This window comes from Haliotis rubra, unplaced genomic scaffold (genome assembly GCF_003918875.1).
Source record: "Haliotis rubra isolate DU_JTF1 unplaced genomic scaffold, ASM391887v1 Scf14, whole genome shotgun sequence".
NCBI classification, from domain to species: Eukaryota; Metazoa; Mollusca; class Gastropoda; order Lepetellida; family Haliotidae; genus Haliotis; species Haliotis rubra.
The window spans coordinates 2,869,306-2,884,896 of NW_025765336.1; the positions used below are offsets into that span (position 1 = coordinate 2,869,306).

The window sequence follows — 15,591 nt, forward strand, 5'->3', positions numbered from 1 at the left end:
TTTCAATTAGGTATCCGGACTGTTTCTCTACATTTCCTTCATGTTTCCGGAAAGCGGAAACTTATAAATTACCCAGTTTCCAGTATGGCTCCAGTGCGTTTCCGTTACCCAGTTTCCAGTATGGCTCCAGTGCGTATCCGTTACCCAGTTTCCAGTATGGCTCCAGTGCGTTTCCGTTACCCAGATTCCTGTATGGCTCCAGTGCGTTTCCGTTACCCAGTTTCCAGTAAGGCTCCAGTGCGTTTCCTTTACCCAGATTCCAGTAAGGCTCCAGTGCGTTTCCGTTACTCAGTTTCCTGTATGGTTCCAGTGCGTTTCCTTTACCCAGTTTCCTGTAGTGGCTCCAATGAGTTTCCGTTACGCAGATTCCTATGAGGTTCCATTGGGTTTCCCTTATCCTCTACTTTCAGATGGTTTCATTTATTTACTTAGTGCAGTTATGTTTCCCTTTGATTTTCCTTTCTATTAATCACATTAAGTGTCAGTAAATCAGAATCTGTATGGCTCCATTTGGTTTCAATTATTAGTATTCAGTGATTACCATATGTCCATATTAAATTATGATTATTCAACTATATTAACTGTAGTTGAAATGAGTGTATTATATATTTGAATGTATTATGTCATATATTTTATTCATAATACTTTCAAATATAAAATAAACTCATTTCAACTACAGCTACCTCAACACCACATGGACATAGAAATAAATAAATACAAAATCAGTAAGTCAGTCGATTTCTCTTTATTCATCATAAACATATCATAACATTGTCACAAATCACAAAATCCCGTCAGTTGATTCTCCTTATTCAGAGAGGAATGCACACTAAAAACACACAAACCACTTGTGTGAGAGAGAGAGAGAGAGAGAGAGAGAGAGAGAGAGAGAGAGAGAGAGAGAGAGAGATATTGAATTTTGAAAGAAAAAATATTTTCTATTAGGTCCTATCTGTTATTGAACTGTCCAGCTGCTTACATGACACCATGTGTGTTACCTAGACGACCAGTTGTACATCTGGGGTTCCTACCTGGAGATACCATTAATTTCATTTTAATCTTAGTCTCAGAAACAACACATTTAATTGTTTTTTCCTAAACAGGGTGAATACAGGAGATAATTGAATGTACATTTAGACATTCCATCCTATCCCTAACTAACATGAATCATATTCTCAATGACCAGGGTGAAAGACCTTTAGGTGGTTGGAAAGCATATTGTTGGATGGTGTCGCAAGTTCTTCATGTTTGCCTCTGGAGCGCCAGACACCACTGGCGATGTCAATTCTGGGGTTAGGACTGCAGCCACCTTCTGTGTTCTTTCTCTGTCCAGTTAATAGTAGCTAGATTCTTCAGGCGCTGTTGGCGTTTCTGGGAGGAAAAATGAAATTCTTGTATTGCGAAAGTTATGTCCAACATTTATTCTTGAGAGCCGCACTTGTTCTAATTAGATAATGGCACATTACGGTGATGGGTAATGACATGAGAGAAGGAAAGTTATTCTATTACAGGTATATAGCGATGTGATAATATGAAGCACATCATGTCAGTTAAGTGACTCAGGATGTTTTAAACGGGTGTCAGGAGGTCTATAAACCGGTACAAATGATATTATATAATCCAGTTCAGGAACTTACAGATCGGATTCTTTTGTTTCTTTTAGCATCTTTCCTGTGTTTTTCTTCTTTTCCTCGAATCTGCCGACGTCGATCGTCCATCTTGCTCCTCCAGATTATCCAAAAGGTTTCTATTAAGAAAAGCAAATGAGTTAATTTTCATTCGTCCAATAATAGATTATTGCAATCCGACAAACATTCATTATTTTGATTATTATCATATTCACCATGTATCAAACCAAGTAATAAGTAATTGTGGTATATGCATTACTGCGAGGGTGTGAGAAGTTTCCTATTAACCATGTTAACATGATCGACATTCTACTAATGCTAGTGTGAACAAGAAACGAGTTGATGGCAATATTAATTTTAGTTTGCATTAATGACGTCTCTAATGTTATAAAACCCAACATATAAATTGATTATGATGCCGAGCAATAATAAAACTTGGGGAAGTTATTTTACCTAATAAATAAGTAACTTTTAATGGATTTTCAAGGGACTCCAGGAACTTTTCCATGATTCTTCTCACAATAGCCGAAAACAAAAAGAGACACACATTTGGAGTATGAACATCTGTCGATTGGTAATATTTTCCACCGAAATATCATAAAATACTTGTTTCATCTGTATCTGTTGCCTTGCTGCATATAACAATTGAGAGAGAGAGAGGGAGAGAGAGAGATATTGAATTTTGAAAGAAAAAATATTTTCTATTAGGTCCTATCTGTTATTGAACTGTCCAGCTGCTTACATGACACCATGTGTGTTACCTAGACGACCAGGTGTACATCTGGGGTTCCTACCTGGAGAGAAGGTTTCTGATTTCAATAGCACACTGCGCCATCCGGCATAGACAATATATATGTCATTTGAGAGAGAGAGAGAGAGAGAGAGGAGAGAGAGAGAGGAGAGAGAGAGAGAGAGAGAGAATAAATAATATGGAGGGGTTGGCATTTTTTCAATATGAGGGACATTAATTTCATTTTAATCTTAGTCTCAGAAACAACACATTTAATTGTTTTTTTCCTAAACAGGGTGAATACAGGAGATAATTGAATGTACATTTAGACATTCCATCCTGTCCCTAACTAACATGAATCATATTCTCAATGACCAGGGTGAAAGACCTTTAGGTGGTTGGAAAGCATATTGTTGGATGGTGTCGCAAGTTCTTCATGTTTGCCTCTGGAGCGCCAGACACCACTGGCGATGTCAATTCTGGGGTTAGGACTGCAGCCACCTTCTGTGTTCTTTCTCTGTCCAGTTAATAGTAGCTAGATTCTTCAGGCGCTGTTGGCGTTTCTGGGAGGAAATGAAATTCTTGTATTGCGAAAGTTATGTCCAACATTTATTCTTGAGAGCCGCACTTGTTCTAATTAGATAATGGCACATTACGGTGATGGGTAATGACATGAGAGAAGGAAAGTTATTCTATTACAGGTATATAGCGATGTGATAATATGAAGCACATCATGTCAGTTAAACTGGTGTCAGGAGGTCTATAAACCGGTACAAATGATATTATATAATCCAGTTTCAGGAACTTACAGATCGGATTCTTTTGTTTCTTTTAGCATCTTTCCTGTGTTTTTCTTCCTTTCCTCGAATCTGCCGACGTCGATCGTCCATCTTGCTCCTCCAGATTATCCAAAAGGTTTCTATTAAGAAAAGCAAATGAGTTAATTTTCATTCGTCCAATAATAGATTATTGCAATCCGACAAACATTCATTATTTTGATTATTATCATATTCACCATGTATCAAACCAAGTAATAAGTAATTGTGGTATATGCATTACTGCGAGGGTGTGAGAAGTTTCCTATTAACCATGTTAACATGATCGACATTCTACTAATGCTAGTGTGAACAAGAAACGAGTTGATGGCAATATTAATTTTAGTTTGCATTAATGACGTCTCTAATGTTATAAAACCCAACATATAAATTGATTATGATGCCGAGCAATAATAAAACTTGGGGAAGTTATTTTACCTTATAAATAAGTAACTTTTAATGGATTTTCAAGGGACTCCAGGAACTTTTCCATGATTCTTCTCACAATAGCCGAAAACAAAAAGAGACACACATTTGGAGTATGAACATCTGTCGATTGGTAATATTTTCCACCGAAATATCATAAACTACTTGTTTCATCTATAGCTGTTGCCTTGGGGATACGGTGATTTCGTAGACAGAACCAGTTCGTAGACGCGGTGAATTCGTAACCCAGACTGTTTCGTAGACGGTGATTTCGTAGACGTGTATGAATAATTGAATAATAGTATATATTAAGTTTGATTTTTACTTAGAATGTGTATAACGAAGTTGTTATGCTTTGTTTTCAGTGATACGAAACTAAGGGCAGCTAAAGACTCAAGAAAATGTGAACGAGATGTAAGTGTTTTCTTAATAAGTGTTTTCTGCTACTTCTCTGCTGGTCAGCGTAGTTAAACGTTGAATTACGATACTTACCTAATACATATCTTTTAATTTTACACAACTGAATTTAATATATTAGCAGCCTATGATTTGTCGGACATGGACCACTGTGAAGCATATTTTGTTATTTTATTATTTAAGGATATTTTCACCGCCGATCATACTTACCTGATATATTTTATTTATTTCACAAAATGCAAACACTTTTCGTCGATTTTCTTCATCATTGAGGATGAACTTTTCCCATTTTTATAACGTCTACGAATCCACCGCTCAATCCGTCTACGAATCCTCCGGATTTCCACGTCTACGAACCGGTCTAGGTTACGAATTCACCTACAGCCGTGTCTTGCTGCATATAACAATTTTTTCAAATATATTTTTATTCCGTCAATAACATGAAAAGGCGAACAAGCCAAGTGGCTTATATAAACGCCGCTCCAGTACACGGTTTCAATATAGCTGGATACATAATTGAAATAGTCCGACAAGAAAAGAAAAATACTGAGACAAAATTACACTCAGAAAAATGACTGAACAATAGATATTTGGTTATGGTGTTGGTTGTGCCCAGCAACAAAATGGGCTGCCGCAGAAAATCAAGTTATATAAATATCAGACTCAACGTACAGGAACACATATATATACTTGTCTTATGGTTATATTTTAGCGGAATGTTCAGCTGGTATCAACAATAATGTTGTTTTTTACAGATTTCACACCAAAATGCAATGTCCACATTAATAACCGTGAGAGAAATCGAAATGCGAGCGCACCGTTACTGTAAGGTAAAGGTTCCTACCGAAAACGTTTAATTCGATGCAAACTGACTGCTATGATAAGAAGAACATAATGCATTTCATCTGAAACCTACCTGACAAGGGCGGGGTACTGCTAATTTCTCTGTCCTGGGTTTCCGTTGAGATCGCTCAAGTTCCCGGATTCTTGTTTCCAAAGCTTCGATTGTCAAGTATGTTGCCATGTGTCAAGAAAACTACAGCAACTATACAGACTGCCATTTCCACTACCTTACTCTCATAGACTTACTTCAAAACAACAACGAAGTTTTTCCCAATCTCGCGCGTGTACGTTTGAACAAAGATGGCGGCATTTCAAACAAAGACTTATGGGTACTCAATTATATTTCTTTCAATTCTATTGTAAACATGCCAATAGTCTGCTCACCCTTCACAAGTTTAGAAAAAACACTGATAACTGCAATAGGTGTTTATGTAAATTGTTTGTTTTTACAATGTCCGTCACATCTCGTGGGGCCTCATTCATTCCAAATCTAGCGCTTCCGGTTTCGGGACAACAATTTTAGTACGTGGTCTGACTGCCAGGTGGGCAGCACCTGCTACCTCGACCGTGACGGACCCAGGGACTGGGTATAATTAGTGGTAACATCAGTCAGATTACCCGACAAAGATTCCCATGTAGCATTTCTCACGTCTACACTAAATATTCAACATTATTAATTAAGGTCTTATGTAATGCATGTAATGTAATATATGCATGGAGGTGCAGCAAAAGGAATTATCAGCTGAGTTAAAAAAACAAACACAGATGAAAGGATTAACCGATAACACGCTAATTGATTTATTATTTTTATCTTGCACGACGTCTTTGTCAAAAGGGCCCGTCAAAAGGTAGGGTTCATGTTTGTAGAGTTACTAACGTATACTGAAGAGGTTTATTACCGTGAAGTAGACATTTGTGATGTTTCTAACAACAATAAGGCAGACACGGATTGTCAGGCTGAACGCATTTGGAGAACAATGGATGACAGGCATGCAGGTAAGACTAAATTCCCAAGTTGAAAACAAAATAAATTGTACAACGAAGTGATATTCGTAGAAAATACCATATTTTAAAGAATATTTTACTTATTCATGATATGGCAACAATACAATTCATTAAAGTGACATCTTAGCACAATTTATTTTAATCATCATAATGATAAAAAATTCATAATACATGTACATAGTACACATACAGTCTACACTTCAGTTTCATTAAGTATGAAACTGCGTCTGCGAACGCAAGTACACTTATTCTGCCTGCAGACAAATTCATCAGTGATATTGTAAAATATATTTATGTTATATGTTGTATTTATTGTCACAGCGGATATATTGTCACACCTTTATATCTTGTTGACACGTCAGCCCTCCTATATCAAAGGTTTTCACTATGTCAAAGGTCTACTTCCAAGTAAGACATCACCGACTATATCATCGACAGTGGAGACAGCTGAGACTCTACACTACATTTTTTTAAAGAAGGACAATGTAAAATGTAGCATTTCTTTGGTGTCTGAAACCCGTGGTGACCATCCATGCATAGATTTCTTCCTCCTTATGTGAAGTCGGAATGAACTTTTTAGTTTTGTTATACCGTTATGGAACTGATGTTTTGCCTTAATAACAAAGTGATGAATTTGAAAATATGAAATATGATTCCTTTAGCATGATTATGTACCCAAATTGATGAGTTGGTGCTTACTCATATCAATTAATGACAATCACTGATTGTCAAAACAAACGTTCAGTGAGTTCAATTTCGTTGAATTTCATTATGAAAGTGAACGGGGTCTTAAATATATTTTATCCTACCACCTATTGTTCTAGGTGGACAAGTCACTTATGCGGAATAATCCTCAAGACAATAGATGTCCTTTTAATTTTGTTCCCTGTGAAATAAGATCCCCTTGAATTAGTAGTATCACTAGAAAAATTACAGTCTTTCTACATTTTTTTTTATTTCAAACCTAATAGCATACAATATTCTTCAATTAATTTATATTTCAGGCATCTATGACAATCCTCAATAGCCTGTTAAATGGGATACTGCATCCCAATATGCATATACATCCATATGGCCAGCCAAGAATTGCTGTTTGATGTTACATAATCTGTTTGTTATCTGGTGTACAGAAACACTGAGATCACTAAACTGAAACTAATAAGTTTAGCGTAGGTTAATGTAGGTTTCTGAATATATACTGTATATACTGGTATATATGGAGTAGTTTCCTCTACGTTTGTTTCATTCACGTTCCCATCAATGATGGTTTCCAGCTGCTTTATGCAATTGAAATTACCAATGATACTTTACTGTAAATTTCCATTTCTGGAACTAACTTTGTTGATTTCCGGTAGTTTCCAGTCGCTGAAACTAACCTCGTAAATTTAAATTTGTAAATGTGTGCATTATATAAAAAACAAACTTATATACTTACCTGTCTGCGAAGGACAGTAAAATAACTAGTATATCACAAATGTACACTAAAAACTAGTATATAACCATAAACACTTTAACAGTACAGTATTTAAATGGGCTATTGCTTTTGCTCCCTGCATGGACCCTAGCTGAATTCTGTATATAGAAATTATTTCGCAAGTGTAACAGTAAATAAATGTAGTCCCCCAATGGAACAGCGCAAAGCTAAGTTTGCCATTTCATCTAAGCTGAAACTAATAGACTTGTCAGTTTCCGGGTACAGAAACCTAGCTGAAACCTACATTACCCAGTATCAAATAGGTTTCCGCAACAACGGAAACTAAGTCATTTTGCTATGAATGTTTCAGCGACCTGAAACTAAATGGAAACTCATGAAGACAGTTTCAGTTGTAGAAACCTGACGGAAACCTAGATTTGTTACTTTCAGTTTTGTAAACTATGCGGAAACTAGCATTGTCTGTTTCCGGATACTGAAACCTAGCGGAAATCTACATTACCCAGTATCCATTAGGTTTCCGCAAGAATGGAAACTAAGTTATTTTTGCTGTGACAATACAATGTAAAAACAGGCTATTGATTACCAACAACTGAAGGTAGATCACCATACTAGGCACCGGGGACTTACAATACATTTGCTTCCTGCATGGACCCTAGCTTGGTTTACACCATCCCTTCAGATGTTAGCAATTTTGGACAATCTAACCATTAATAAAAATTACATATATGTTGCCAGTTCAAAATAGTAGTACGTTTAAATCTACTTTAATTGTTTTAGGACAATAATTTTACAGTACTTTAACCCCATTCGCGGATACTACTAAACTACTAATCGTAAAACATTTATCTATTTACACAACTGTAATCAAATTTTATCTAATAATTCTATTTCTTTTAAAAAGTCAATGCTTAAATAATAGTAACAAATGTGGAGAACGGACGCAGAACCCTCAAATTACTGCGTCCGAAGAGACGCACAAAAATACCTACAGTGCATCAGGAGTAGTTGTCTGTGTCTATGCTGTCACCAATCAGTAATAACCACTCTCCACATGATCAATGATTCATTCCAGGCTCTGAAATAATTATCTGAACATACACCTCACTGCACTATTTCACTACTGTACATGACCCTCATGTTACCATCAAGGACCCGCAACATGTATTGATGGGTAAAACAAAATAAAGTCAAGGTACAACCATGCTGTCAGCTGTTCTGAGATTCCAGACAGACCCAGTGTAATTTAATAACTTACACACCAATGCCTGCATGTGTGAGGCTGTACTGCGTCCGGCACTTGCAAGATATAGGATGGAATTCGTTTTACAGAAATGAACGATCTTTCATAGGATTTTGTTCGTCAACACTTATCATTTACACTAAATCTGTTGGGTCAGTAGTAAGTGCTCAGTACCAACGTGAACGAGACTCGTGTTATTATCATTCTTACAATTATGCTTGCTGACAAAGCTTTACACGGAATGTACAGATTTCAGAATCAGAAGTTTGTCAGAAACCCTTAATTTACATTAATACATATTCTTCTGATTCCTTCAGACCTGGGACAATGGCGGCAGACGGGAGAGTCTTGTCCACAAAGACGTTGGGGAACTTTGTGCAGTGTCCAGTGTGCAGAACCAGGTAGGACTACTTGATGCACGTGTGGTGTTCAAAGCGGAACAACTTATTCATTCCTTCAGTTCACCCTAATTGTTTTTAGGTGTTATTTTTTCAGCACCCGTGGTAACCGTCCGTTATCTGCATCAATTCGGTCTTTCTTCCTACATGAAGTTGAAACGCCATTTGTGTGATTCGTGTACCATCCATAGCAACCTTAAGCCCAACTCTTTCACAAACTCATTCATTCTTTAACTTCATTCTTTATCCAATGTTTGCAATGAGTTAATGTTGTGTTACGTTTTCCACCTAACAAGAGACTGTCCATCGATAAATTGGGAACGTGTAAAGGAACTCTACTCTATTCTGTTTGTGCATTTAACGTGTCAAAATGCCCATTTTTGAGATGTCATCCTTACAGCCCCTCCCGACGAAAGGGATACTTCAAGATGGCGTGTATGCCTCCACCTGTGAAAACTGTGGCCACTTCTTCAAATTCAAGGCCACAGGTCCTCTGAAGTCCACTGTTACCTTCACCATCAACGGGACCCCCCACACAGGTAAATACACAGATGTGGCTATCCCTGTGGACTGATCTCGGAGAACGGCACTGTCTGCACGGTCACTGATATTCCCTTACATTAAGAAGTGAGTGAGTGAGTTTAGTTTTACGTCGCACTCAGCATTATTCCAGCTCAAAGGCGGTGGTCTGTAAATAATCGAGTCTGGATCAGACAATCCAGGGATCAACATCATGAGCTTCGATCTACGTAACTGGGATACGACGACATGTGTCAACCAAGTCAGCGAGTCTGATCACCCGATCCCGATAGTCTCCTCTTACGACAAGCATGAGCTGTTAAAGGCAAATTCTAACCAGGATCTTCATGGGTCCCTTACATTAAGAAATAAAATACGTAAAAATGTTGCAAGTTGTTCTTCAATCAATGGATGTATAAGCCACATAATATCTCGACTGCGCGAAAGTCTCTGCTATAATTTGGTTTAGGACCTAGGGTACTTAAATGTGTTATTCGCTGCTGTAGGTGTTGTGCATGAATTCCACAAAAAAGGAACTAGAACTTTTATCAGGTTTACAATGTGGTCAGCCAAGGATACGTGGATACCAAGGACCGTTGCTCATGCTTGTCATAGCCAGGCTGAGACATTTAGTAACTACTGTGATACAGCTTACGACCACACAAACACTTGTCCTACCAAAATATAACTTACCAATTTTCGTCCTTTAAAAATATCGTCTGCAGTATCTGATCACTTTTCTGCTGGTTGATATTTTTGAGCGCAAAGTAGTCAAATAGAATACTCATTTGTATCCTTTGAAATAACTGCCAACACTTGTCGACATAACGGTCACAGTTACTCTTGGCATCCACTACTGTGGTCTAAAAATGCAGCAATGACATATTCGCAAATTCTGTATTATTGTCATGACGTTCGAGAATTGTTTTCAATTCCAGTTGGCAACCAGTATGCCGCAGCCCTGTCCCTGAATGAGTTCATGAGGTCCCAGGGCGTGTCCTATGGCACCAAGGTGATGTGTATGGAGGGAGGGTGTGGCGTGTGCCTCGTCACTACCACACTGTATGATCCCATCACGAAGGCCGTGCAGACCTACACAGTCAACTCGGTAGGATCTCATGACATCAATTGTAATACAAATCTCATCAATTGAGAAAACGTGAATATATCGATTGTATTAATTAACGTTTGAAGATATTATTGCTGTTGCTAGTTGCCTAGTGGTTAAAGCGTTCGCTCGTCACGCTGAGTACTCGAGTTCGATTCCCCACATGGGTATAATGTGTGAAGCCCATTTCTGGTGTAACCCGCCGTGATACTGCTGGAATATTGCTAAAAGCGGCGTAGAACTTAACTCACTCTAACACTCAGTCCAATAATGACAGGTTTGAAATTGTTTACAACCATCCGTTAGGATTCATGGATAGAATAGGGTAGTCGGTGCTTCTCGAGTTTTATTTGTATTAATGTTGTAGCGCTTTGGATTGCATGGTTCACGCAGTTATATAATGTGTCAGATATCACATACTCTCTCACAAGCTAGAGAATATGTTTGAAAATATAGAACTCATGGAAAGAACATACAAATCCATATGAACAAATCACCAATGTCGCCTCATCAGTGCCTGGTTCCTCTGTACACGTGTGACGGCATGCAAGTGACAACCATCGAGGGTCTGGGCAACCCCAGGGATGGCCTACACCCGATACAAGACCGTCTGGCACAGTACAATGGCTCTCAGTGTGGCTTCTGTAGCCCCGCCCAGGTCATGAATATGTATGGGTAAGATATTCAAGTTATATGTGGAAGGTCATAAATATCCCTATACTGATCCACTAAATTGTTTTTCCTTCAATCAAATTCACTTTGAAAAGACGTTGTGTCTGAGAGAGATGGAATCCATGAAAGAAGACCAAAGTTTGTCCGATTGCCTCATGCCATCTGAAAAGAATGATACCATAAAATGTCCATGAACGTAATCATTTATTCTTTTTTCTTAAAAGGGCGTTGTGGTAACCTAATGCTTAAATCGTCCGCTCGTCACACCGAAGAGTCAGTGCGATTGCCCACATGGGTACAATGTGTAAAGCCCATTTCTGGTGTCCCCTCAGTAATATTGCTGGAATAATCCTAAAAGCGGCGTAAAACCGTACTTGTTTACTCACATTGTCAAGTATGTGATGTTCATTACTTGCTACCATTCCTCATCCTTCGATGTTCATGTTCCAGACTGCTGAAGAGAACACCGAAACCGACCATGCAAAACGTTGAAGATGCGTATGACGCTTCCATCTGCAGATGCACTGGTCAGTGTGTAACTTATATAAAATCTTCCAGTTGCCTTAAAATAAAGAACCTCCAAAAATAGTTTCGTGATGTGAGAAATACCAGACCCTGAAACACTAATTTTACAGACGGAAACAGCAGCCAGGTGACAAAACCCAGCTCTCTCATTTGTTTAATTTAGTGTTTCTTTAAAGGTGTGTTGAACATTCGAAAGCATTTTCGAAAATATATGACATGCATCGCATGAATGGTATACACAAATGAAGTTTTAGCCCATTATCCAGATAAACATGCAGTACAAATGCCAGAATCATTGAATTCCAAGGAATTTAGTATGCTGTTTGCAGTACCGTAATTGATGGAGATGCTAGCTATTTGTACCTGATTCTATCTTACACATCTTGAAAATATGTTGTAAGCTGACCACGTCGACATTAAGTTCAAAGAAGTAAATTGTGTCTTATATAAACTCACTTACACTTTAAAATACTGCTACATCATTTTGCAATATTGTAAGTTAGGTTATATAATGTAAGTCGTAACTTACAGTAAGCATGCCTGACATTGAAGAGATATTTATATTGTAAAAAAATTGAAACTAAAAACTAAAACGTCCAAATCCAAAATTGTTATTTTCGGTGGATCAAAAAAAAAAAAGAATGTAAAGGATGTTTCAATATTGGAAATACTATATAGATCATTGTCTCTATCTTGGCATTACACTACAAAAGAATAGTAAATTTACTAAAACCAAACGTATACTGGTGGAAAAGGCAACAAAAGCAATGTTCTTTGTATTAGGCCAAGGTAGAAAACTGAAACTTTCGCTTGATTGTCACATGAAATTGTTTGATTTGATGGTCACCCTAATTATTTAAATGGATGTGAGGTCTGTGTTTTTTAAAACTTCCTGTTTTAAAAATGTTCATTTATGCTTTATGCTTTCTCATATTGCACATTGGCTATAATGGCTACGGTTGAACCTCACAGGCTACAGACCAATACTGGACGCCATGAAGTCATTCGCATCCGATGCTTCACCCAACCTTGTGGGAGGGCCAATTGATATTGAGGTAATTTTCCAATAATACATATACCGATGTAAATCAATAATTACATCAGTATACTAGTATTTGTGATGCTGCTAATGAAGTTTGTGTTTGTTCACTGAAGTCATTCGAATTGTCTTTTAAATTCCGACAGAATCACAATATAAGTTTCTCATTTTTTTATCAACAAAAACAACAAAACAAAACAAAAGCGAAAACAAAATAAAATAAAACAAAACAAAACAAACAAACAAACAAGTGTTATTTTTCAGGAATTAGACAAGAAGTTATGCAGCAAAACCGGGAAGACCTGCACAGGACGCTGTTCATCTGAGAGACAGACTGACCTGGGGCAGGTGCCCTCCACATTGTGCTGCAGGGGTCACAGTGGTACAAACCCACCACCAGGCAGCAGCTCTACACCCTCCTCGGTCAACACCAGGGAGACAACTACAGGCTCGTGTTCGGAAATTCAGGATTCGGTATACCATGATCTATTTCACTGTACATCAAGTGCATCGAGATATCATTTGTTCCTACCGAATCATGCACCAAGTACTATTTTGTATTGCCTTAAGAACAACTTCTCTGAACGTAAAACTTTGTACCTTCAAAATTTTCACATATCGTCAGATAATGTTGGGTGCACTTGTAGTCATTTCGTCTTTTGGAGCTGCCATTACCTGTGCATTAGCTATTCAGTGTTGTGTACGCCAGAAACCATTAGCTATTCAGTGTTGAGTACGCACGAAACCTTTAGCTATTCAGTGTTGAGTATGCCAGAAACCATTAGCTATTCAGAGTTGTGTACGCCAGAAACCATTAGCTATTCAGTGTTGAGAACGCCAGAAACCATTAGCTATTCAGTGTTGAGTACGCCAGAAACCATTAGCTAGTCAGAGTTGAGTACGCCAGAAACCATTAGCTATTCAGAGTTGAGTACGCCAGAAACCATTAGCTATTCAGAGTTGAGTACGCCAGAAACCATTAGCTATTCAGACTTGAATACACCAGAAACCTTTAGCTATTCAGAGTTGAGTACGCCAGAAACCATTAGCTATTCAGAGTTGAGTACGCCAGAAACCATTAGCTATTCAGTGTTGAGTACGCCAGAAACCAGTAGCTATTCAGAGTTGAGTACGCCAGAAACCATTAGCTATTCAGAGTTGAGTACGCCAGAAACCTTTTAGCTATTCAGAGTTGAGTACGCCAGAAACCATTAGCTATTCAGAGTTGAGTACGCCGGAAACCATTAGCTATTCAGAGTTACTTGTCTTTAATATGCCAGAGTAGTAAGGGCTTTCAATACCGTTGTGGTCCAATTATATTTCTGGATTTATCAACACCTTATACTTGCTCGTGTTTTCAAGGTAAACGATTGCTCCCGTATGAAGCCGAAACGCGCTATGTAACTGAGATACTGTTCAAAGCAGTATTGAACCTAACCCTCATTCACATTATTTCTAGCTGCAAGACCGCTCAGATAACGACAGCAACCACTCATATTTTTGTGTATGATACATACGCCTATACTATTTTGACATATAATGTTTCTTCCAGGTGTATATAAGGTGATTGGTCCATGGATGTATGATGTCCTCATTGACCTGCGTGGTATCCAGGACTTCTATGACATATCAGTAAGTTGAGACATCATTTTTGTCCGAGTGAGTATTTTAATTGATGAATAATTAAGTACCCTTCATGTACGAAGCCACAATGTGTGTGTCTTATTCCACAGATTGACTCCTCCAAAGTGATGTTTGGACCTAGCATCACTCTGACCAACATGATGGAGGCGTTTAAGGCAAACAGTATCAACCCTGCTTTGTCCTACTTCCGGGACTTCGCCTGCCACGTGGGTGTCATCGCCAACACTGGAGTTAGGAACGTGAGTAGCCGATATTCAACCTGATGATGAGGTCATTGTTTACTGTGTTTGATCTGTGTTCCGGGGGATCAAACTCTGTTACATGGTTCATGACAGTTCATTGCACGTTTCTATCATGCCCCGCACTGGTGTGACTGATTATTCATGACGTAAAGGGCGGTGAGGTGGCCAAGTCGTTAAGACGTTCGCTCGTCACGCTGAAGACCCTGGTTCGATTCCCAATATGGGTACAATGTGTGAAGCCCAGTTTGTGTCCCCCGTCGTGATATTGCTGGAATATTGCTAAACGCGGCGTAAAACTAAACTAAACTCACTCACTCACCCGGGTTTGCACATGTTTATGACGGGTGCCAACGGTGGCGCAGGATACAGTCATCTTTTCGCGAACACCTGGTATCATCACTATTACGATTTGTTTACAAACAACATCGTACAACTGTAATATTATGGAAACATATAAATGCTGGTGATGTAGTCACAATTCTGCAATTGACTCTGCTTTCTGCAGGTATTTCTTATCAATACGGAAAGGGTTTCGTCGATTCTATTAATGTGGTATTCGTCTAAGATCTGCAACTCGTCGGGCTGTCTTCAAACTCTAGATTGATGGGATCTAATTATTATATACTACACATAAAAAGTACGGGAGCCCACTAAAATTTGATAGTCGTTTATGAACTTAAACGAGGCTTCAATACTGTCTGTAGCAGATTTTAAAGGAAACGTTGCCACAAACTGCATGGGAAGTCTGTCTTTCACATGCACTAGGCTGTTGTGTTTGGGCGTTTGAATCAAACATGGTGCTGGAGTGTTTCACCGCCCTTGTTTTTCGCTGTTTTGGTCAATGTTTCACTTCACTCAAACTCAACGAATATTGAATCAGTTGCTTCTGTGGTTGCTCCAACATG

At 38.4% G+C, this 15,591-nt stretch overlaps 1 protein-coding gene across 1 annotated transcript in view; it reads left to right on the forward strand.

Annotated features, from left to right (window-relative positions):
• The first annotated feature begins 6,251 nt into the window (after positions 1–6,251).
• Positions 6,252–15,591, forward strand: part of LOC124268793 (indole-3-acetaldehyde oxidase-like) — a 41,007-nt gene continuing 31,667 nt past the window's right edge. Inside the window, 11 exon segments of the mRNA XM_046703816.1 lie at positions 6,252–6,272; positions 8,857–8,940; positions 9,338–9,476; positions 10,395–10,564; positions 11,079–11,239; positions 11,687–11,763; positions 12,734–12,816; positions 13,065–13,146; positions 13,149–13,274; positions 14,353–14,432; positions 14,534–14,683. Of these exon segments, the coding sequence (XP_046559772.1) occupies positions 6,252–6,272; positions 8,857–8,940; positions 9,338–9,476; positions 10,395–10,564; positions 11,079–11,239; positions 11,687–11,763; positions 12,734–12,816; positions 13,065–13,146; positions 13,149–13,274; positions 14,353–14,432; positions 14,534–14,683 (1,173 nt within the window).